Source organism: Eptatretus burgeri, chromosome 15, assembly GCF_056783735.1.
Source record: "Eptatretus burgeri isolate ZD-2024b chromosome 15, Ebu_testis_v1, whole genome shotgun sequence".
Taxonomy (NCBI): domain Eukaryota; kingdom Metazoa; phylum Chordata; class Myxini; order Myxiniformes; family Myxinidae; genus Eptatretus; species Eptatretus burgeri.
Window position 1 is genome coordinate 29,883,768 of NC_140975.1, and position 26,602 is coordinate 29,910,369.

The 26,602-nt window shown below is 41.1% G+C and overlaps 1 protein-coding gene across 3 annotated transcripts in view; it reads right to left on the reverse strand.

Annotated features, from left to right (window-relative positions):
- Positions 1-5,105, reverse strand: part of LOC147011824 (myocardin-like) — a 142,802-nt gene extending 137,697 nt beyond the window's left edge. The window contains exon 1 of one of the 3 annotated variants that reach the window (XM_085857123.1): positions 4,895-5,105. In XM_085857123.1, coding sequence (XP_085713249.1) covers positions 4,895-5,077 — 183 coding nt within the window. In that variant the 5' untranslated portion in view covers positions 5,078-5,105. Of the gene's footprint in view, positions 1-706; positions 1,055-4,894 lie in introns of those variants that run through there. The other 2 variants (XM_085857124.1, XM_085857126.1) reach the window with 2 other exon arrangements.
- Between the last annotated feature and the right edge of the window lie 21,497 nt (positions 5,106-26,602).

Below are 26,602 nucleotides of genomic sequence, written 5' to 3' on the forward strand. Positions count from 1 at the left end.
AGATACATAAAGGCCAAAATTGTTTCCGACTACACCAAAGGAAATTTGGTGTCATGTGGAATTACAGAAACTCCAGGGGATAGAGAAAGAAAGAGAAAACCCAACAGGCGTGTGTTCAGTGGTCCCATACATTTGCACAAGTTCACATGAATGAATACCAGTCCTGGAAAATGCTATACATCTTCCTAAAGGATAAAAAAACATGCTGTACATCTTCCTAAGGACAACATGTTTATTGTACAAGACAAGGAAAATAAAATAAAAATAAAACCCCTTGACCTAAAGGCAATGAATACCATGAATACAGGAGTGCTGAAACGACAAAAAAAACATTACCAGCAGGGATAGAAAGATGTAAAGAAAAAAACATAAAATCGGAAAAAGGAAAGGTGTAAAACACCTAAAAGATGGAAAAAGAAACGGAAAACAACCCACAGAGAAAAAAAAATGCCAGTAAAGATAAATGTGTTTTCCAACCTCTACATGTCAATGGTAATTTAATGGATTATTCACTCACTCAAGAAAGATGTGAAATGAGAGGGATGGGAACAACCAGAGCCTATCCTCAATACAAGCAGAGACGCTCAACTGGGCATTGCCATGGACTACCACCCAAGAGGATATAAAAGGGAAAAATGAAGGTGTAGTAATAAATAAATAAATAAATAAATAAACAGGAAGCAGTTAAGCCTGAGGAACTTGGTACCTGAGCGAAATTTATTCCGAATCAGCAGGGAACGTTCGGGCCCCAGTAATGTCATGTCGACGATGGCTTCAGGCATTCACACGGCAGCAAAGAGTCTGGAGCAATGGGCAGAATGAAGCACAGAGGTGGACACCACAAAAGAGCAAAAAAGTTTTATTTGCTCGTTGTTATCCCAGCAGTGCCGTGCCAACTATTTCAGAGACAAGTCACGGTGGAAAGCTCGAAGATAGAACAGCAGCTGAGAGAGTGGCCCCATGTATTCGCTGGAGAGGCAGCGAGTCAAGGGGAGCGTTCAGCTCAGACAGAGAACCGTCCTGCCCTTGCTCTCCACCCACTGTAACACCCCCAAACAAACATCTGATGTCCCACCCTTTTTTAAACCCCCCTCCATAAAGCAAGGGAGGAGGACCTACTTGAGTCTTTCACTGAGGCTGAACGTTGGAAAATCACCAGCAGACGTTCGACAATTCACACATAACCCAGGGACACCCAAGACCCCTAAGAACCATCTCGGGTAGCCAAAATACAGTCCAATGTGAAATGTAATTGAAGGTAATGTGCAATTGAGGGTTGGAGAACGATCTCGTCGTAATCGAACTAAAGATTGATCACATTATTTCGGTGATCCCTTGTGTGATATCACAACAACGCTGTGTCTAAATCCTTTGTGTTTTATATTGTTTGCAAAGTTTCTTCCATTCGATAGAACTATTAATTCAAAGTTTGTGGTCAAACATTCGTACGATTCAGATGGGGTCCAAAACCGCTTTTCTTTTGTGGTTGGTGCAGGCTGGCACCCTCATAAGACAAGGATAGATAACTTTGTGCAGCTGGCATGCCATCCCTCACCACGTCACCCTCCCTTACATTCACCTCGTCCAGAGAAAGCCATGAGCTAATACATTGTGGCAAAAAGTAAGATGCAAGAGCTCGGAAAGTACTTTAGCATGAAAGTAGGAAAGTTCAGACCAATGAGGCCAAGTTTGTTTGCATACTACGTGCAGTGCCAACTTATATCAAAGGTGGATATTGACCGGAAAAGAAGCGAACAATTATTGCTTAGATACTTGATCCCTTTTTGGCTGGTCTTGGAAATAAGAGCTTTTGAAAGAATAGAATGATTTGATGCAGCTTTGGATGCACAAAGTCTCAAATGATGAGGAAAAAATTACAACTTTTTGAAAGTTTTCAAAAATGGAAAAACAAAACTTTTTTCTGAAAAGTTTGCTTTGTGCAGCACAGGCTTTTGTACCTTGGAAAGAGGTGAAGTATTGGGTATTCACAAAGAGCCGAGACAAAAGAAAAAAATATCATGAGAAAGTTGGAGCACAAACTGACGGCTGATAGCACAGCAGGACGTGTGGTTCCCAGATAGCAGCAATTTCACCCCAGAATGGCGGCACTTTAGATAATGAATGAATGTGGGACTTAACTGGTTGTTGGATGCATAGAGGAAACTGTCTGCTGATCAAGGTGATTGCAATTTCAGCACAATATTGTAATAATGTAGACAAAGGTGGTGGCATGAAATATGCAAAAGGTCATTTCCCGAGTTATGGAACTAAAAGTAACAAATTTCATTAATTCTTCTTCTTTCTTCTTATTCTTTCATCGGCCCAATTATTCCCACCTCTTGAAGTGGCTTGGTAGGGTGTGGGTTTGGGGGGGGGGGAGAATTGGAGATAGTGGAGGTGGACAATTCTGGACCAAGTCTTTCAATAACTGGCTCACCTGGCTTGATGTTTGGCTGTGTCAGAAATTTGTAATTTGTTCAGTTTCGGCGATAACTCGCTTCCTCTTCGTGAGAGATACTGTGCAGATCTTTAACATCCACCAACACCCCCATACTGACAATTGGGCCTCCATCTTAACATCCTTCTGATGGATGGCCTCACCAATTGATGCATCACCCTGCATGTGAAAGACCAGGGTGGTAGTTTATAGCTGGGTCAATGTTTTAATCCAGGCTAGACAGCTCAAAGGCCAGTGCACAAGCCTCTAAGTCTAAGGTATCTAAAGGGTCACATGCATAACATAAAAATTTGAATGTTCCCTAAATCCACCTTCCCAACCCTCATGCTCTATTTTCATTTAAACTCTCCTACTACCTTTTCTTTACATCTCCAAATCCCCTTAATTTCTCAATGGTCTTCAATTTGATTAAATTCTCAAACTACATGTGTATGTAATATGTAGATGTCCCCAAAGAGGATGTTTTGTTTTGTCTTTTCCTTCAAATATTTTGCGATGAATTAATACATCTGCCATTTTTATTCATTTCATCTCAATACTGCAGTGCCTCGTGTCAAAGGAAATTCAAACTAAATCCATATATATATATATATATATATATATATATATATATATATATATATATATATATATATATATATATATATATATATATATATATATATATATCGCATGGAATTAACTGCAGACATTAATGGTGCCTTCATTGTGATCACAGAATTGCAAGTCAATGTCAGCCTTAAAATTTTCTGGTTTCTTTGATACCTGTTCAAAAAAAACCCATTAAATCTGTAAAATACGACTAACGAATGTCACACCTTTCATACTCTACCCCATTTACTGTTTCGGCAACTCCGAAAGCCAAGTTATCATGTAACAATATGACTGAAGTTTTATAAACATTTCACAATACGACCTGAAAATTGAGTTTATTAATTCGCAACAATAAATCACGTTATCTGTGAAAAGCTTTAATAATATAAATAATGGTTCAAAGATTTTTTCGAGACAAGTCATTATCAGATTATCTATCAGTTTTATGCTTTGCGTGTGATACGTGTTCTGTACAGTTCTGAGCACTAGCCCCCCTTGCACTGTGCGTTCTTCTTTGGGGTAAAAGATTACAAAATGCATTGATAAAGCATGAATGTGCAAATACACGAAGAAGAAAAAAGAAGTTCCACAGCTCAGCAAGATGAAAATGTCACAGACAAGGAATTCAAGTTGGGATGGGTGGCTATTACGGTATTTGGTCCATTTCAGCAGAAAGAGAGGTGTATAGAGTGAAGTGATCATTGGATGAACATTCTATCAAGCAGACGGACATTACAAGGATGTGCAGAGGATTGTGCAGCCAAAGATATTCGAGAGGGTTAGCGCAGAGCATGGGCAATGTGGGGATTGAAATCTTGATGTAAACATCTATCCGAGCACCGGAGTGGAGGTCTGGCCTGTCATAAAGGAAAAGAGAATCTTGAGGTTTAGAGGTCACTCTTTTGCAGAAGAAGAAGAAAAGAAAAATGAAATCAACATGTGGAGGAGGCTGAGAAGTCCCATCTAGTTTTATTCACACGAATTTCACGGGATGTGTAGATGAGCTGTCCAGCTCGGGTTAAATTCCCAACCGGATAATAAATTGTTCGACTAGTGCAGGAAGGGTATTGCTTCGCAAAGTTTGCAGTCGGATGGACGTTAAGCTGCGTGTCCAGTCTGCTGGCATTTGTTGGTGGACGTACAAGATCTCATGGTGTCTTTTACAAAGAGTAGGTGAGTGATCGCCGGCACGCTGAACAAATTACGAATTCCTGCTGAAATCACTTGGTGTGCATAGTTAAACTTGACCAGCCAATTTGTGAAAGACTTAGAGGCCAAAAACATTTTTCAGCTGACCCTACAAGAAGATGGAATTAATTGAGGATGTTAAAGAAGTTATTCCTTTGCATGTGATTCCTGTGTTTTTATAATCCAGGTTTTCATAATTGTTTACAATTCCATTTCTTCTTACTGTTGCACTTGTAGATTATGACGTCATCACTGGCCAAGTCTGAAAACAGAATTGAACAGTAAGTTTTGTCATCACGAAATTATATACAATGCCTTCAGAAAGTATTCACACCCCTTGACTTTTGTCACATTTTGTTGTGTTTCAGCCTGAATTAAAAATGGGTCAAATTTAAATTTTTGTCACTGATCTACACATAATACCACAAAATGACAATTTGAAAACATGTTTTTGGAAATGTTTACGAATTATTAACAAATGAAAAGCTGAAATGTCTTGCATCAATAAGTATTCAATCCCTTTGCTATGACACTCCAAAATGAGCTCAGGTGCATCCAATTTCCTATGATCATCCTTGAGAAGTCTCTACAACTTGATTGGAGTCCACCTGTGGCCAATTTAATTGAATGGATGTGATTTAGAAAGAAGCACACCTTTCTGTATGAGGTCCCACAAATGACGGTGCAGGTAAGAGCAGAAACTCCACCATGAAGTCCAAGGAACTGTCCGTAGAACACCGACCGAGATAGAATTGTCAGGAGGCATAGATCTGGGGAAGGGTATAAAACAATTTCGAGAGTGTTTAAAGTTCTCAAGAGCACAGTGAGCTCCATCATTAGGAAATGGAAAAAAATATGGAACTACCCAGACTCTTCCGAGAGCTGGCCGTCCAACCAAACTGAAAACTGGGCAAGAAGGACCTTGGTCAGCGATGTGATCAAGTACCCAATGACTACTTCGACAGAACTACAGAGTTCCTCGGCTGAGATGGGAGAACCTGCCGGAAGGACAGCAATCTCTGCAGCACTTCAAAAATCTAGGCTTTGTGGGGAGTGGCCAAATGGAAGCCACTCCTGAGAAAAAGGCACATGACGGCACACCTGGAGTTTGCAAAAAAGGCACGTGAAAGACTCCTGAGAGCATGAGGCAAAATATTCTGTGATTTGATGAGATTGAAATTGAACTCTTTGGCCTGAATGCAAAGTGCTATGTCCGGTGGAAACTGAGCACAGCTCATAACCAATGTAATGCCACCCCTACCATGAAGCATGGTGGTGGTAGCATCGTGCTATGGGGATGCTTTTCAACAGCAGGGACTGGGAGACTTGTAAGGACAGAGGGAAAAAAGAATGGAGCCAAATACAGGAAAATCCTTGAGGAGAACCTGCTTCAGAGTGCAAAAGACCATACACTGTGGTGAAGATTTATGTTCCAACAGTTCAATGATCTCAGGCATATAGCCAAAGCAACACTGGAATGGTTTCAGAACAAGAATGTGAAAGTCCCAGTCACAGCCCAGACTTGAATCCTTTTGATAATATCTGTAGAAAGACTTGAAGATTGCTGATCATCGACGCTCCCCATCGAACTTGACAGAGCTTGAGCAAATCTGCAAGGAAGAATGGGAGAAAATCCCCAAATCTAGATGTGCAAAAACGATACAGACGTACCCAAGAAGACGCAAAGCTGTAATCACTGCCAAGGGCCTTCTACAAAGTATTGGCTCAGGGGGTTGTATACTCATTGATGCAAAACGTTTCAGCTTATAACTTTTAATTGATTTGTAAAAATTTCTAAAAAGATATTTTCATTTTGTCATTACGGGGTATTTTGCATCGATCGGTGACAAAAAAGTTAAATTCAATCCATTTTGAATTCAGGCTGTCACACAACAAAATGTGATCATGTCGAGGGGTGTGAATACTTTCTGAAGGCACTGGTATGTACTGTATCTACAGTGCACTCCATAAGTGTTGGAATAGTGATGTCAAATTTGTTATTATTGCTCTACACTCACAAAATTTGGATTTGAGAGCAAGAAGATGAAAATAAGGCAAGAGTCCAGAAGGTCAGCTTTTATTCCTTGGTATTTCTAATTATATACATATATGTTTTACCATTGCAGAACAATAGCCATTTTTTGTACAGTTCCCCCATTTTAGGTAAGCATAAGTAATGGAACAAATGACTGACAGGTGTTTGTTGTTGCACTGATTGTTCACACATAAAAGAACTGTGGATATCTCGTCTTGGTTTTCATCTTTGCTTTTGCCTTGGAAGTCTGCCTTTGGCATCAGTAGACATAAACCAACAGGAAGACCAGATAACTGTCGATGAAAGTAAAGCAAGCAATTTGGAAGCTTAAAGAACAGAAGAATTCAATTAGAACTAGAGCACAAAAATTGGGTGTGGCAACTCCAACAATTTGGAATATCTTGAAAAAGAAAGAAACCACTAGTGTACATACTTGGCAATAGACACCGGCCAGGTCGGCAAAGGAAAACAACTGCAGTTGATGACACAAAAATCATCAGAGCTGTGAAGAAAAACCCTGAAACACCTGTCAGTGACATCTTCAACAACCCCCAAAGTGCGGGGGTGAAAGTATCACAGTTTACCATTCGCAGAAGACATACGACAGCAGAATTACAAAGACTACACCGCAAGATGCAAACCTCTCATCAGCAGCAAAAATAGAAAGGCCAGATTAGAATTTGCCAAGGAGTACAGAGGTGAACCAGTAGAGTTCTGGAACAAAGTTTTATGGACAGATGAGACCAAGATAAAGCTTTACCAAAGCGATGGAAAGGCGGAAGTGTGGAGAAAGAAAATTACTGCATATGATCCAAAGCATACTACCTCATCTATGAAGCATGGTGGAGGTAGTGTCATGGCTTGGGCTTGCATGGCTGCCTCTGGAACTGACTCACTCATCTTTATCGATGATGTAACAAATGGTTGCAGCAGCAGAATGAATTCGGAAGTGTACAGAAACATTTTGTCAGCCAATGTCCAAGAAAATGCCCCCAAACTCATTGGGTCAGCGCTTCAACATGCAGCAAGACAATGACCAAAACACACGCTGACAATACAACCAAGGAGTTCATCAGGGGGAAAAGTGGAAGGTTTTAGACGAGCCAAGTCAGTCTCCTGATTTAAATCCAATGGAGCATGCGTTTCACTTGCTGAAGAGGAGACTAATGTCAGAAACCCCACAAAACAAACACTGAAAATGGCTGCAGCAAAGGCTTGGCAAAGCATCTCAAAGGAAGATATCAAGAGTGTGCAACCAAATACTAGCTATTATACTGTTTTAATTTACTTTAAGTTAAACTGTTCCAATACTTATGCTTACCTAAAATGGGGGGACGAAACATAAAAAAAGTGCTACTGTTCTACAATGGTAAAACATGTATATATATATATATATATATATATATATATATATATATATATATATATATATATATATATATATATATATATATATGTGCATAGAAATGCCAAGAAAAAAAGCTGACCTTCTGTACTCTTGCCTCATATTCATCGCTTGATCTCAAACCCAAATTTCTTGAGTATATAGCAATAATAACAAATTTGACATCACCGTTCTAACACTTATGGAGGGCACTGTATGGCAGCAGCAGATGGTATTTAAAAAGACATCTCGAACAAGCAAATAAATATCTACCAACGAAGGTATCATTCAAAAAATATCAATAACAATTGGTCCTCCATAGACCATCCACTTATTACATGCGCAATGATGGATTTTCAAATATTTTGTTTGTATGCAAAGACAAAACAAAGCCATAACTTTGTTAAACCTCCATTACATACAGTATATGTATTTGGAAAGCAATTTCGCTATGAAACTGCAAAAAAGTGTGACTGAGAATCAAACAATGTAGCACTTCTTCCTGTATGTATATCTGCCAGCATCACAATAACAACGAGAAGGACATTTTGTGGAATGCATACCTCTGACATGCAATACCCGATCTAGCAGAACACATTGGACCAAATACATTTTTTGAGATAACATGCTGATCGTTTTTGGCCCCATCTCTCAATGGTGAAGAATCAAGTAAAATTAAAGAATTCTCGTATCTGGATGTGGATTCGGATCTTCACCGAAATAGAATCGATTCGTCCTTGTCACACACTCAACCTATCCACCAAGTATTGTCCGAATTCATCCATATCCTTTTGAGATATTGTGCGATATATTGCTTTTGGCCCTATCTCTCAATGGTGCAGAATCACTTGAAAAATTAAATAATTATCGTATCCGGCTTCGTATTCGGATCTTCACCAAAATTAAATCAATTTGTCCTTTTCACACACACAATCTGTTCACCAAGTTTCATCCAAATCCATGCATAACTTTTTGAGATATTGTGCTATATATCGTTTTTGGCCCCATCTCTCAATAGTGAAGAATCATTAAAAAAAATTCTCGTGTCTGGATCCGGATTCGGATCTTCACCAAATTTAAGTGGCGCTGTCCTTGGCTGGTCAACTACATACACAAGCAATTTCAGAATGATTGCTTGAAAACTGTGGCCAAAAAATCGTGTGACAAACAGACAGGCCGGTAGGCGACATGGATGGTCGCAAGACTAAGGCGAATTTGAAATATGTAGATAAGAGAACACATCAGATGGCATTTTGCCGTTCATTGTTCCATACAGGAACATGACGAGCAACTGTCCATTCATCATTTGTGTTCGATTCCCTAACCCTACGTTAAGGAATCCCAATGCGAACGTTGGGGTGAAAGCATATAGTAATATAATTGCATACTAGTCATAGTTTTTGACGGATCGGGCTGAAAATTTTTGACAAAGAGGTTGATTATAGCACGCATAAAAGCGCGGAACCCGATTTTTGATTTTCCAATTTCTTTTTTCGGAGTTTTTCAAAACTTTCAAAGTCCCGTTGCGAGGCAACGGTGGCGTGCATAGCAACGGTGCTCAAAAGCATACAACTAGATCCTAGTATGAACCTACCAGTCAAGTTTCATCAAAATTGGTTGACTCCTCTGGCCTCCAGAGCTGTCCATTGCATACAAACAAACAGACGGAAAACCTGACAATAAGGGTAGTCTGGCGACCACCCAACAGACCAACATACTTGGTGAAATTTTTTTTTGCCAAGTAACAAACAAATAAACAAAGAAAGAAACAAACAGACAGACAGGAGTGAAAACATAACCTCCTTCCACCTTCGGTGGCAGAGGTAATGAGAATATTCTTCCTCTCCTCAAATGTGAGTGATCATGAATTCCGAAGATATATATATATATATATATATATATATATATATATATATATATATATATATATATATATATATATATATATATATATATATATTTTCCATGATTTACACTTCCTAATCATTGTTGAGAATTATCACAAGTTTTGACTGAAAATCTTGCAGGTATACCTCACTTCAAAGGGCATTGTGTACAATACAAGCTGTAATACTGCTGAGCCATTCAAGTTTCTATATCATGGAGTATGCCACCTTATGAAGGGAAGTTCAGCTGACTTGACCCACCTGTTAGCATTCATTATAGTTGCAACAAAAGTAAAGAAAAGTTGTTCCACTTAAGGGTCTTTGAACGCATGAAAAGGAAACCAACATCCATGCCACATGTTAGTTGTGGTGAATCTTTATATCCTGAATTGTTTCTGACTTATACATCTCTCCTTTGATTTGACTCTCTTATGGTTTAGTTTAGTATTTCAAGTGTGGTTCGGTGGTCAATGTGACTAAAATGAGTTGCAATGTGTGTAAGGTGACTGCTGACAATTTGAATCAAGATGTCAGAGATCAGGTTCCATTGGCATTGACTATTTGTGCAAGACAGTACTTGCATTAACTGCTTCCATAAGTAACAGATGAATCCGTATGTGAAATTAATTAAAAATTCAAAGCGAGAATATCTTGGTTGGATAAGTTTGCACCCCCCCCCCCCCACCTGCCCCCCTACAATAGTAATGGCAAATTATCTCAGGAGTAACGAATCACATTCAAAATCACACACCAAGTGAATTGGCTTCCACCTTAAAAAATTCAAGTATCCACATCAATTGCTGCTTTTTAACCATGAAGCATGGCTAAATTGCAGTGATTCTGATTATTTCAGAATAAAATCAGCTGCTCCTGTAGGTTTCCTCTGCTGGGTCATGCATTTCACAGTAAAGACTCAACAATGAGCACCAAGGAGCTTTCAAAAGACCTCCGGGATAAAGTTGTGGAAAGACACAGGTCAGGGGATGGGTATAACAAGCTCGAATTAGCTAAGATCCTCGTCCTCTTAATGATGACGTCATAAATACGAATATGACGTCATTGTGATGTCACAGGTTTGCGATAAATTATCTGTGCTAATGCCTGGCTTGATTCCCGCAAACAAAATTCAAACAGCTTGCCTAGTTTCAGAGATAATGGTAATTTTTTTTTCCGGCGATTTCCATTAGCGGAGATATTTTGATGTCATAACTTTTTTTCTAGGAGGAATTTTCAAAATTGGAGATGGTTGCTGTCTGCGTGTGGTATTTTTACATGTAAATGCCAAGTTTCGATGAAAATTGTAGGCTGTGAAACAAACTTGTTTCGGAGATAATGGTATAGGCAATTTCCATTAGCGGCGATATTATGACGTTAACTTTTTTTATAGGAAGAATTTCCAAAATCGGAGATGGTTACTGCCTGCGCCTGGGCTTTCTGCAAATACATGGCAAGTTTCACGAAGATCCGATGAAAACTCTGGGTTGTGAAACAAAAAATGTCAAAAATAGGAATAACGTCATAAAAGTTGATATGACGTCAAAGTGATGTATCATATGTACGGTAATTTATCTCTGCTAATGCCTTGTTCGATTCCCGCAAACAGAATTTAAAAAGCTTGCCTAGTTTCGGAGATAATTTTTAAGGCGATTTCCATTAGCGGAGATCTTTTGACATCATAACTCTTTTTCTTGGAGGAATTTTCAAAATCGGAGATCGTTACTGTCTGTGCAGGGCACATATATATGTATATATACAGTGGGGAGAACAAGTATTTGATACACTGCCGATTTTGCAGGTTTTCCCACTTACAAAGCACGTAGAGGTCTGTAATTTTTATCATAGGTACACTTCAACTGTGAAAGACGGAATCTAAAACAAAATTCCTGAAATCACATTGTATGATTTTTAAATAATTAATTTGCATTTTATTGCATGAAATAAGTATTTGATCACCTCCCAACCAGTAAGAATTCCGGCTCTCACAGACCTGTTAGTTTTGCCTTTGAGAAGCCCTCCCATTCTCCACTCATTTCCTGTGTTAACTGCACCTGTTTGAACTCGTTATCTGCCTAAAAGACAGCTGTCCACACTCAATCAATCAGACTACAACCTCTCCACAATGGGCAAGACCAGAGAGCTGTCTAAGGACATCAGGGACAAAATTGTAGACTTGCACAAGGCTGGGATGGGCTACAGGACAATAGGCAAGCAGCTTGGTGAGAAGGCAACAACTGTTGGTGCAATTATTAGAAAATGGAAGAAGTTCAAGATAACAGTCAATCTCCCTCGGTCTGGGGCTCCATGCAAGATCTCACCTTGTGGAGCCTCAATGATCATGAGAAAGGTGAGGGATCAGCCCAGAACTACATGGCAGGACCTGGTCAATGACCTGAAGAGAGCTGGGACCACAGTATCAAAGAAAACAATAAGTAACACACTACGCTGTCATGGATTAAAATCCTGCAGCGCACGCAAGGTCCCTCTGCTCAAGCCAGCGCATGTCCAGGCCCGTCTGAAGTTTGCCAATGACCATCTGGATGATCCAGAGGAGGAATGGGAGAAGGTCATGCGGTCTGATGAGACCAAAATAGAGCTTTTTGGTTTAAACTCCACTCGCCGTGTTTGGAGGAAGAAGAAGGATGAGTGCAACCCCAAGAACACCATCCCAACCATGAAGCATGGAGGTGGAAACATCATTGTTTGGAGATGCTTTTCTGCAAAGGGGACAGGACGACTGCACCGTATTGAGGGGAGGATGGATGGGGCCATGTATCGCGAGATCTTGGCCAACAACCTCCTTCCCTCATCAAGAGGATTGAATATGGGGCGTGGCTGGGTCTTCCAGCATGACAGCGACCTGAAACACACAGCCAGGGCAACCACGGAGTGGCTCCGTAAGAAGCATCTCAAGGTCCTGGAGTGGCCGAGCCAGTCTCCAGACCTGAACCCAACAGAAAATCTTTGGAGGGAGCTGAAAGTCTGTGTTGCCCAGCGACAGCCCTGAAACCTGAAGGAGCTGGAGAAGATCTGTATGGAGGAGTGGGCCAAAATCCCTGCTGCAGTCTGTGCAAACCTGGTTAAGAACTATCGGAAACGTCTGTTATCTGTAATTGCAAACAAAGGTTTCTGTACCAAATATTAAGTTTTGTTTTTCTGATGTATCAAATACTTATTTCATGCAATAAAATGCTAATTAATTATTTAAAAATCATACAATGTGATTTTTCAGGATTTTTGTTTTAAATTCCACCTTTCACAGTTGAAGTGTACCTATGATAAAATTTACAGACCTCTACGTGCTTTGTAAGTGGGGAAACCTGCAAAATCGGCAGTGTATCAAATACTTGTTCTCCCCACTGTATATATGTATCTATATATACATATATATATACATATACATATATATACATATACATATATATATATACATATATATATACATATATATATATATACATATATATACATATATATATATATATACATATATATATACATATATATATATATACATATATATATATATATACATATATATATATATACATATATATATATACATATACATATATATATATATATATATATATATATACATATATATATATACATATATATATATACATACATATATATATATATACATATATATATATATATATATATATATATATACATATATATATATATATACATATACACATATATATATATATATATACATATACACATATATATATATATATATATATATATATATATATATATATATATATATATATATATATATATACATATATATGTATATATATACATACATATATATATATATATACATATATATATATATATGTATATATATACATATACACATATATATATATATATATATACATATATATATATATATATATATATATATATATATATATATATATATATATATATATATATATATACATATATATATATATGTATATATATACATACATATATATATATATATATATACATATATATATATATATATATGTATATATATACATACATATATATATATATACATATATATATATATATATATATATATATATATATATATATATATATATATATATACATATATGTATATATATATATACATATATATACATATATGTATATATATATACATATATGTATATATATACATACATATATGTATATATATACATATATATACATATATGTATATATATATACATATATGTATATATATACATATATATACATATATGTATATATATATATATGTATATATATGTATATGTATATATATATGTATATATATGTATATATATGTATATACATCTAAAAAGTTACTTATAGTTACTTATAGTTAAGTTACTTATAGTTACTTATAAAAAGTTATAAAAAAAAGATGTTACTTATATACATCGTTGCATCTAAAAAGTTCACAAGAACAACAACGCGAGTAAGACTTCGAGATCCTCCACTAGGATCTAAAAATATTTCAAAGGCGTTGAATATCCTTTGGAGCATAGTCAAGACAATCATTAAGAAGTGGAAGGCGTATGGTACCACCAAAACCCTGCCTCGATCAGGCTGTCCCTCCAAACTGGATGACCAAGCAAGGAGAAGACTGATTAGAGAGGCCACCAAGAGGCCAATGGCAAGTTTGAAAGAGCCACAGGCCTTTATGGCAAAGACTGGTCACTGTGTGCATGTGACAACAATATCCCAAGCATTCCACAAGTCTGGCCTGTACACTGGCTTGGCAGGAAGGAAGACATTACTCAAAAGAGCCCACCTTGAGTCATGTTTGAGATATGCAAAAACCACTCTGGAGATTCTGAAGCCATGTGAAAAAAGTTTTGTGGTCTGAGGAAACTAAGACAGAACTTTTTGGCCTAAATGCAAAATGTTATGTTCGGTGCAAACCCAACACAGCACATCACACAAAGAACACCATCCCTACTGTGAAGCATGGTTGTAGCACATCATGTTATGGGGAGGTTTCTCATGAGCAGAGACTGGGGAACTTGTCAGGATAAAAGGGAAAATGGATGGAGTAAAATACAGAAAAATCCTAGAGCAAAACTTGCTGCCCTCTGCAAGAAAGCTGAAATTGGGACGGAAGTTCACCTTTCGGCATGACAACGACCCCAAGCACACAGCCAAAGCTACACTGGAGTGGCTAAGGAACAAAAAGATAAATGTCCTTGAGTGGCCCAGTCAGAGCTCTGACCTAAATCCAATCGAAAATCTGTAGCATGACTTGAGGATTGCTGTCCATTAACACTCCCCACGCAACTTGACTGAACTTGAACAGTTTTGTGCAGAAGAATGGGCAAATATTGCCCAATCAAGGTGTGGAAAGTTGGTAAAAAAAAAATCTCTCACAACAGACTCACAACTGTAATTGCTGTCAAAGATACTTCCACCAAATATTAACTCAGGGGGGTGGACACTTATCCAACCAAGATATTCTAGTTTTGTATTTTAAATCCATTTTCTGAAATTTGTAGAATTTGTTTTTCACTTCGATGGTGTGGGATACGATGTGTAAATAAAGGTGAAAAAACTTCTGATCTAATGTAATTTAATTCCATGCTAAAAGGCAACAAAAGGTGAAAATTTTGAAAGGGGGTGTACACTTTCTATCGGCACTGTATGAGTGTGTGTGTGTGTGTGTGTGTGTGTGTGTGTGTGTGTGTGTGTGTGTGTGTGTGTGTGTGTGTGCGTGCGTGCGTGTGTGCGTGTGTGTGTGTATACATATATATGTTTTTTTTTTTCAGTACTGTGCAATAATTTGTGTTATTTTCACTTCTGTGGTGCTATTCCCCATTCAACATTTGTGGAACTTAGAAGTGTGCAATATGGATAGATGATTATAAAAACTCAAATTCCTGTCAAAGTTAATATCATAGTTACCTTTCAGTATCCATATTATATATAACCAGAGAGTTGGTGTCAAAGCCACCCAATGCTCGCCTGTTTATACATTTATCGTTTTTAAAAGACTTGTCCAATAATATTTTTTATAAAGCATTGCAGTGAAGTCTGATCCAAATAATTTTAAAGCAATATATGTATTTGTGTATTGTAATCAGTAAACTAGTACACATATTAAATGAATTGCAAGCGTCTAGTATAAACAGGCGAGCATTGGGTGGCTTTGACACCATCTTAGGTTGAAATTATTTTTTTTTTTAATCATTTGTTAATTTCAACTTCATTACACCAATAGTATACCCCAAAGGAACCTCCATGCCAAATATCAGCATCCTAGTACACATATTAAATGAATGGCAAGCTTCTAAAAACATAACTTGCACTAAAAACTTTAACGTTGATGTGCTACAAAAAAGTTAAGCACAAAACAGGTCAAAAATTTAAAATATTTGAAATTATTTTTTAATTTCAACTTCACTACATCAATAATATACCCCAAAGGAACCTCCATGCCAAATATCAGCATCCTAGTCCACATATTAAATGAATGGCAAGCTTCTAAATAACTTGCACCAAAAACTTTAACATTTTTACGCTAACGCTGACGCTCACGCCGGGGGTATCGCTATAGCTCTGTTCTTCGAACAGGCGAGCTAAAAAAGAGAAAAACACAGTACGTGAAGCCGTGCATGACTGAAGTCTCGGTCGACTCATGTGACGATATGTATCTTAATTATGTATTGTTTCAACATCAGTTGCACCATGACTACATCTATTAATTAAGTACCATTGCAACATACGTTTCAAACCATTGGACCCTTTAGACTATTTTGACCCCTTTGGCGACTGAAGACCCTTGAAGACACTTTAGACATTTTAGACCCTTTTGACGGCATTAGACATTGATATAATTTAGACCCCGAAGACCCACCTATACATTTATACCCATTGAAACCTCTCAATACCTTTAGACCTCTTGAGACCCTATAGACCCTTAAGATGCTGATAACCCCAAAGACTTATTTAGACCCTTTATAAACCTCAGAACCCTAAGCCTTTATTTTCTAACCCGAAGACCTTTTCTAACCCTTAAAACCATTAGAAACTTAAGAACCACAAGACCTTGTGGACGAGAAAGACTCCTAAGACCCTACATACCCTGTTAAACCCTTCGACCTATTAGAACCCTTAAGACCCCTAACACCCCGTATGTAGTCCCTATAGATTCTAAAGATGCCGTTAGAACCCTCAGACCCTATTGACCCATAAGACCTTGTTAGACCCTTTAGAATCCTTCAACTCATAAGACCCCTTAGAACCCTAAGACCCACAAGACCCTGTAGAATTTCTATACCCCATTAAAACCCCAATATCCTATAGATCCCATTATACCCTTTAGAACCACAAGACCCCCTAAGATCCTTAAGACCACTAAAACCCCAAAGACCCCATTAGACCACAAAGACCATTAAGACCCGATAGACCCCATTTGAACCTTTAGACCTCTTAGACCCTCAAGAACCCTTCGATCCCCTATTACCTTTAAGACCCTTTTCCCACTTTAGACACCTTAAGTTAAACCCCATCACCCTTTAGATATGATATTTATACCTTTTAGACCCCCTTCTCAACCCACAGAACCTTTAGACCCCACAGACCCTTTAGACCTGTACACCCCTTAATTTCCTTAACTGCATTGAGATTCCTTACACTCTTCAGATGATTTAGAAATGCTAGACAGCTTTCGACCCCTTTAGACTACTTGGACACTTGACCATTTAAAGCTTGAGACTACTTAGATCTTTTTAGACACTTCAGATCCCTTTAGACTCCCTTAGATGCTTTTGATCCTAACTCCTATTGGAACATACCATTTTGACCTTTAGACATTTTAGACCATCGATAACCTTTTAGATGCACACCATCAACCATCTATAGTCTTCTTGAAAAACACAGACTATACTTTTTTCTGCAAGTAATATGCAAACACTATCCATCCAGAAAGTAGGTACTCTGCTGGTATAAAATAAATTAGGACATTAAAAAAAGTTTTATTTTTGCTTTATATATATTATCATGTGCTTGTAATATCCACTCATGACAAAGAAAATATGTGGGAAATAATAAGAAATTATTGAAGTAATTAATCAACACCAGTTACATAAATGTGAATTACAAGAAACCACAATAAAAGTTGCAAATTAGTGAATATGTGAAATTAGTTTTCATCAGCTTGTCCCTTGCTTGAAAGTCTATGAGTGGGTTCAGAATGGCACCAAGGAAGCAACTTTCAACAGAACAGCGTGTGAAGATCCAAACTCTGTGAGAAGAATGACACACTATGAAGAAAATAGCAGAAAAGCTGAAGATCTACAATGGTGTGAGGTACACTTTGCAACGTCTGGAAGAAACTGGCTCGGTACAAGACAAGAAAAGGTCAGGAAGACCCAGAACAACCTCCACAAGGCAAGACAAGCACTTGAAGTTGCTCAGCTTATGTGATAGAAGGAGAATCAAGCCAATAGCTGACAATTAAATCAGAGCACGCCTGAACATTAACATCTTGTCCAGCACTGTGCACAGAAGGCTGATTGCAATGTCTCTATGGCAGAGTTGCAGCAAAGAAACCACTGCTGAGCCCTGTGAAAAGACTGAAATTTGCAAGGCAGCACCAAGGTTGGGTGACTGAATGATGGAAATCAGGTACTCTGGTCTGATGAATCAAAGTTTGAACTGTTTGGATCGAAGAGATGCCAGTTCATATGCCGAAGACCTGGAGAATGTTATGACACACAATGTTTTCAGCCCACTGTTAAACTCGGTGGATGTTTTGTGACTGGGGTTGTATCTCAGCTTTTGGTGGAGGAGAACTTGTCAAAATAATTGGAACGCTCACAAAAGAGAAGTACAAGCAGATACTGCAGCACCATGCAGTTCCGAGTGGAAATCATTTCATCGGCAGAGGATTCATTTTCTAACAAGATAATAATCAAAAACACACTTCCAATATCGTAAAACAGTATTTGGAGAACAAGGTTATGACTGGTGTGCTCCAAGTGTTAGAATGGCCACAGCAGAGTCTGGACATGATTTCCATTGTATCCATATGGGATTACCTGGAAACAGAGAAGAACAAGAAAAAAAAGTACTCAGAGTGAAAGACCCATGCCTTACACCTGCCCTAACTCCCCCTCTTCATTCAAAGACTGTGTGTGGTCCCTGGTCCTATCACTGTCCACTCTGATGACAAACTGTTTTACATTTATTTTGTCAATACCCTTCATTATCTTAAGCATCTCTATCAGATCCTCTCACCATTGTTACTAGATGTGTCACTCCTTTAATATATGTGTATGTCCATGTTCCCCACCCTTTGGTTGTTTGTTAACATGTTTCCCTTTTTGTTCAAATCCTGCATGAGCCTAAACCCTTGTTAAAAGAAAAAAAAAAATCGCCTCCTTTGGAATGTATAAGGTCCTGTTTCCTACACCCACTTCTGATCCCTTTGTCCTGATCCCTAGCCCTGGAATACATTAAGTCACTGCAATGAGTCGTCCCTATGGCAGCTATGTCTTTCCTCAGTTGTTGCGATCAAAACTGTCCACAATATTTTAGGTTAGGCCTTATTAGATTTGTGTCCAGTGTTAACACCACTTCTTTTGACTTATAATGTATCTTCCTGCAAAAAAACAATGTACAACCTTCTTACCTTGGGATTGTGATGTTTGTTCACTCACATATCTACGACCCACCCCCAGATCCTTCCCTGTGTGACATGCTCCAAGACTGCCCCTTGCATCTTGTATTCTCTATTTTCATTATTCTTAACTGTCATCATTAATAACTACAGGAACAAAACAAATAGGGTACCATATTGACCCAAATTGTTGTTCAAATCACATGGGGCATAAGTTGGCAAGTGTATATCCCCCCCCCCCCGCCCGCACGCACACATACACACACACACACACACACACACACACACACACACACACACACACACACACACACACACACACAATGTTCTATTTCATCACAACATGTCTGTGCTATTGGCTAATGGAAAAGTAGAGGAGTATAACTCAATTACAATGAGAGATCAGGGGACAGAGAGGTATTTCTAAAGTTAGTTGATGTTTGCAGGCTGTCTTGTACAAGACATTCTACACAATCCCAAGAGAAATTCTTCATTCAACATGTTGCCCAGGTGTCTGCCCACCTTAACACAAAGACATTGTTGTACGGTTTATTGTACAGGTCATAAGACCTGTATGATCCGCATTAAATTTGGAGTATTTGGTTAGCAAAACCATTCATTTTGAATGCATCATGCCAAAAACTGAGAGCCAATGAAACTTATAGATATGTTAATAACTACAGGAACAGACAGCACTCAGGGTTAATGAACAAAGACTGCACAGTGATTCTATTTCCACTATTTTAATAACATTGTATGTTAAATATGATTATAGAATGCATAGGACTAATTCTGTTTGATTAGTTTTGCTCCCGCTTTTCAGATCAACTTGGGTTGAAGGACAGCATGTCCTTGTATCTGAATATTGCTGATAAGCTGTCCTTGTAAGCGAAACTTGCGTTGCCAGGATACCAACTCAAAGTTTTCCTCAAGTAAAAGTTACAAGAAGATATTTCATGTTCATAAGCAAATGCAGATTGGCCGAGCAGCATAACAGCGACTCTGAAGCTGCAGATTATTATGGCTTTCTTGAAATAGGATGAGTCACATGACTACACTATGGATACCACATTGTGCCACAGCTATGGATGTGGCAGGCTTCCATTTCCAAGCACATCACTCAATATTATCATTTGCAAGCTCTATTTGGAGTTGCTTTTTGATGCACTTGAACAAAATCCAAATATAGATATCAACGATTTGGTGGGGGTTTTTTTTGTCTTGACATTGTGGACCCAGATTATAACTTAGGTTTTTGAGATTGGCTATTAAAGGCTTGTGAGTAATTCACTACAATTGGTATCATATACAGAAGGAACAACATTCAGGTAGATAGGGAATGGTGAAATATGGGTCAAAGGACTGTCCAAAAATATTTGTTCAATTTATACCTCAAGCATCTCTAAAGTGGAATGGTGACCACTTAACATGGTGCCACACCAACATTTCATTCAGGCATATTCTTCTTCTACATAGTCTGCCTCTTTCAGTCCTGAAAATTATTGGAGAACAAGCCAACAGGGGGTGCCTGCCACACATCCATACTGCTTAGATACCCAGAACATAACGTTGCAGCCAATATGACAACTATCAACATGAAATGCGCAGACTGGTTCAGTTATAGTCAGTGAGAAATACAAAACTGCTTACAAACATAATGCAGGGTCAGCTGCTCCATTGCTAACTGCAGCATCAATACCCCTACATAAGCTGAAGAAGCATTTTATTGACCAGATCTTTAGCCCACCCCCTGGAGAAAGGAATCAAACCACTGACATGTTTCTGGCTCCCTGGCCATCGTCAGCACAGAGTGACAACACTGTCTTTAGATTCTCTTTGATGATTTCTTCAGGGGAAGAGAATGAGTGTTGCAGTCATCGTTAGCATGTTGAAATTGTGCTTACACACAATATTGACCTTTCGAGACATTCATCCATTGTGACATCATTGGATGTCGCTGTTCACTGGTGTTGGGCCTGACATCACACAATGCGTTGCCATCAGCCCAATTCTAAAGGCAACACATTTTTGGTGTAAAATAATACCATTGCAGACATCGTCATTTTGTGGTATAAAAATAATCAAAACAAACTCTGAATTCATCTCAAGTCATTTGTAGAACATGCATACTTTACTAATGTACAGTTTTATTTGAGAGAAACATTAGTTTCGGAATAATTTTCGAGGATAATGATATCCGACTACATAAAAAAGGCAATTATCTGTGTGTACAGTATGTGTGTTGTCTGATAAATAAATAAATAAATAAATAAAAAAATAAAAAAATAAAAAAATAAAAATTGAAAATAAAGATGTGTCTGATAAATAAAGAATTGAAAACGGCTTGGCCAATCTCCACCGAATTTTGCACACATGCTGGGGGTACCCAGGGTCAGGGCATAGGCAAAAAAAAAAATCGAAAATCACCTCACCACCTTCGCACACCTGCGAGGGTGGGGAGATGACAGATTTTCACCTGAGCACATGGAACAGTGCAAATGGCTCATTGACTGCTGCTGGAGAGTGAGGGATTACGAGCCACAGCACAAAATACATTTGCCCCACCTCCCTCAGGGAGCGGGTATTTCCAGTATATATATATATATATATATATATATATATATATATATATATATATATATATATATATATATATATATATATATATATATATATATATATTTATATATATATATATATATTGTTGTGGTTGACGAAATTCGCAAACCACCATTCAGGTCCCTTAGGTGAGATATCTCTGTAAGTATATGTGTAGTTAGGCCCTATCTATTATTTTACTATCTTTATTTTGGACCAGCCGCCATTACTACCACCACCAACCACGTCTCAACAGCCATCACAACAACCACCAACCACAACGCCGCTTCACAACAACAACCACCAACCACAACGCCGCTTCACAACAACAGCCACGACCTTTACCGTCACAACTCGCCACCATCGCATCACCACCATTCTTGCGCCACTTGTGGGCACCGATACTGGACTCGTGCAGGGCGCGCACCGAGCAGCGTGTTCAGAAACATCACAGACTTTCCGAGAAAAACGGATCAAAAACGACTCACGCCTACTTCTGTTCCGTCCTATCGGAGAGCGTGGGGCGATTTGGCCCCGCCTCCAGGGCGTTGGAGTGAGGTCGCTATATGCAAATTCATGGATCAAAAAGCATTCACGCCCACTTTTCCTCGGTCCAATGGGGAGCCAGTTAGAGGTGAAGGGTCTGAGGTAAAGGGTCAAAGGTGGGGGAGTGAGGCCACGGGGGATATAAACGGCCGCGCTCGCCAAACAGTTCAGTTCGGAGGGGAGAAGTCAAGAGTTCGAGTTCGCGGTTGGGAGTTGTCGGTGGAGCTGGGAAGAAGTGGTAGTAGTCAGAGTGAAGAGGACGGAGCTGTGGAGAGGTGGCGGCGGCGAAGGCGATCGAGGGGGTGCTCGCGTCGGAGTCGGGGAGCTGCGGAGGGAGAGGCCGGCGGCGCGACCGAGGTCGAGGTGGAGACGCTCGTCGTGGGACCCGAGACAGGGTGATATCCTCCTCCCCCCCCAAGCATCAACAACCCCCTCCTGTTTCCCCCCCCGCGCTGAGATAGTGCGACAAGGGGGCCCCTTTCCCACCCCCTACCAGACACTGTCCGCGAGGCCCGCGGAGTTGAGGCGCCACCGCCACTTTGCGTCTCATCATCAGACGGGTAGGCCCGACACGGTCTCGGCCCCAGGCCCGCCTACCCCCCTCATCCTGGAGGGTGGTTCTTTTTCTTTTGCTTTGGGTATCTGTGTTGTCGGCGCCGTCTGTGAAGTAAAATTGTATAAGTGTTGCCGTGTGCTCGGTAGTCGGATAGCTCTGCATTGTGTTTCTCTTTTATATTTGCTTTTTGTGTAATATTGTGTTTCTTCTCCTTTTGCATGTGCTTTTGGTGTAATTGTATATGTGTGCTTCCTGTTCATCGCGAAATAAATGAGAGTTATGTTGAACTGTTTTCCCGTTTCGCTTCGTCTTTTCTTTCATTGAATCTCCATCTTGCTTCACGTAAAGGGTTAGTCGTGGGCTAAAACGCCCGATAATTAATCGAACTGTCGAGGCCGACGAATAACACCGCTCGGTTATCCCGATAGTACGGAACGGGTCGCTCAAAGTGGCCCGTGTCCAAAGTCGACCTGCAGCGAGGTGCGATCGCCCGGTCTACCCTCCGTGTGGGTACTTAGGTAGGTCGAATTTGGCGAGCAACCCTATCCCACGCGGGGGCCGATTGGCACGATCGTGGTGAGACCGAAAGGTCCACCCGTGACTAGTTCCCGGCGTTAGTCCGAGAGGGTCACGACTGGATTGTCCGTCCGGTGGGCGACGTGCCGCGATTCGAGTTACGTGGCCGTTCGCACGCCGGCGGGCGCGAATCCGCAACACTGGTGTCAGGTCGTGCGATATAAACTCATCGCCCTCCTCGCGGCACTGGTATCGGAGAACGGGAAAACGGGCTCTCCTGTCTCCAATTAAATTCACGGGAATCGGTCCAGGGGTGAGAGGAGCGACCCCCGATTCCCTCCAAATTACGAGCGAGCTAAATTAACCCTTTAAGAGAAGCAAGATGGCGTCTCAAGGCGAGCGGGAGCCGGGGGTATTAGAAATGGATGTAGAATGTGTAGAATCCATGGTCCAGGATGAAATCCCCGTGCAGGAAATGTTGGTTGTACAGGAAAACGAACTCGCCCAACTGAACCCAGAGCCCGAAATAGGTGCGGCGGCGGCCGCGGTGTATGACACCTCCCCTCCCCCTCTCCACCAAAACCCTTCCCCAACCCCTGCCGAAACGGCTCACCCAAGCGCACCCGACATGGCCCAGCTATTCACCATGCTGGCAAAAATGAATGCCGAAATGACAGCGAAGATGAATGCGAACATGAACAAGCAAATGGACGAAGTGAAAACGAGGATGGATGCGAATACACAAAAAATGGACAAAAAGATGGATACAAACACAAATGAGATGAAAAAAGAAATGAAAGGCATGAACAAGCAAATGAAGGAAGAAATGAAAGAGCTCCGGGGTGAGACGCAGAACATGGGCCGATGCCTGCAGGCGGGCATGAAGGCCGTTAGCAGGGAGCTTAAAATGGCGACTCCACGTGTAGGAACGAACGAGCTGGGAGGGGGTGCAACGGCTGTCGGGCCCGCGGTGGAGGCGGGTAAGGAAAAAGTAATTCGGGAGACAAGAGACGAGGTGAAAGTAATTGGGAGGGAGAGAAAAGAACAATTAATACGGAAAGCAAGGATGAGGTACGCGGAGATCGTGAAAGAGCAAGGAGTGAAAAACAGGGAAGGACGGGAGCGACTTAAAGAGAAAGCAAGGTTGACCTACATAAAGATAAGGGAAAGACGCCAGAAAGAAGCGGAGACTAATAGACAGGAGGGGACAACAGAAACTTATAAATGTATAGAGACACGGGAGACAAAAAAAATAGAGGAGAGACTGCATGATAATGACAAGGCTAGAGACGCACACACACACACGGAGGTAGTGGAGGATAGTGAGGTTGAGCTCGCGGAGCGTGTGGGGACCCAGTGCGAGCAGCTGGATGGCCTCCTCCAGGAACGAGGGGAGGGAGTATGCCCCCTTGAGGCGTCACGACCAGGTGAGTTCGGTCGTGCTTTGCGAGGTTGAGGGGAGGAGTGCTGCGAACGGGTGCACGGAAAGCTTGGGGGGTATAGAGGCCCCGGAGACCCTTGTGGGGACACGAATCCCCAGTGTGGTTGTCCCTGTGTGTGTGGTGCAAGGTGCGAGTGCGTCCCCGTGTGTGGAAGCGACCCCGTGTGCGAGTGGTGTGGTGGCGATTGTGCCGGTGTACGTGCTTCTCAGCACGCCGTGTGTAAAAGGGGCACCGCAAGTGGAAGAGGCCGTGTGTGTGGATGAAACGGCCAGTATGGATGAAACACCGCGGTTGAGTGCCCCCGCGTGTGAGTGAGGCACGGTGTATGAGTGAGGAACCGCGGATGAGTGCCCCCGCGTGTGTGAGTGGGGAACGGTGTATGAGTGAGGCACCGCGGGTGAGTGCCCCCGCGTGTGTGAGTGAGGCACGGTGTGTGGATGAGGCACCGCGGGTGAGTGCCCCCGCATGTGTGAGTGGTGTGGTTTGTGTGAGGGAAATGGCACGGGTGAGTGAGGGGCCGCGAGTGCGTGGAGCCACGTGTGCGAGGGGGGTGGCATGCGTGAGTGAACTGCCGAGTGCAAGGGAGACCGTGTGTGTGAGAGAGCGGTATGTAAGGGAGATGTCGGTGGGCATGTGTGAACATGCAGCCGCGTCTCCCGGGGTGAGTTTAATGGTGTGGAGTGTGAGCGTCGTAACACGCAGGTGTGTGTGGGTCGAATGGCGACGACGACGGCGACAGAAGAAAGAAAGCCGAGTCGCAGCTGTAGTTGTTTCGGGGACCGTGCCGGGTTCACCCAGCAGCGAGCACGAGGTCCGTGCTGTGCAACGCACGAGGCCCCCACGTGCTCGCTTGCGAGAGTGAAGTCCCGGTCCGGAAACGCACGCGGTGGATTTGCCGATCCCGCGGACGGACAAAGTTTAGGCAGGATTCTGGATTTGGACCGGACGGGTTCTCCACGCGATCGTGTGTGTTAAGCTCCAACGGGCAAAGCACATGTGTTCGTGTGGGGAACCCCTCGAGACGTGGGGCTTGTGTTTTTTTTTTTATGCGCACGGTGACGTTATGGCTGCACGTGGGGTTGGAATCCGGCAGGAGGGGTATCCCTGCCGGATGGTACCGTTCAAGGAGGAACGAGGTACACGTGCAGCTGCATGACGTCACGGGCAGGTGCAAAGTGCGTGAGCTGTGAGTTGCCGCGCTGGTGCTGCGCAATTAGAAAAAAATAAAAAAATAAAAAAACAGCAGGCCTCACTTTCGGGTGCACAGGATTCCTGGGCAAGGGGTGGAAGACCCCCTTGACCTGGGCACAGGATGGAAACTAGTTAGGGGGAAGGGTTAGCTGAGTTAGACCGGCTCCATGGGGCAGGGGTAAGTCCTCATGGGGCCCGTGGAATGGATTAGTTAGAGGGATTGTTAGTCAGATTTAGGTTGGGAAAATGGAGTATGGGATTATTTTGGAGACAGAGACAGACTTTGGATGTGTAGCGGGGACGTAGTTTAGCTACGTAGTGTTAAAAGGAACGTGCTACTAGTTTAAGGGATGACGTGGGAGCACGAGTTAGTTAGGGGATGTAGTTCGGAGGATGGCAGAGTTCAGCGGTGTGTGTGCTGAAGAGTTGTGAGGTGAGTGCATGTGCTTGGTGAGTGAGTGAGGCCAGCGGGTCTGTGTGTATGGAGCGAATGGGGAATGCATGGTGCGATGAGTGATTGGGGGGAGGAGTGACTCCCGCCCAAGGGACCCCCGGG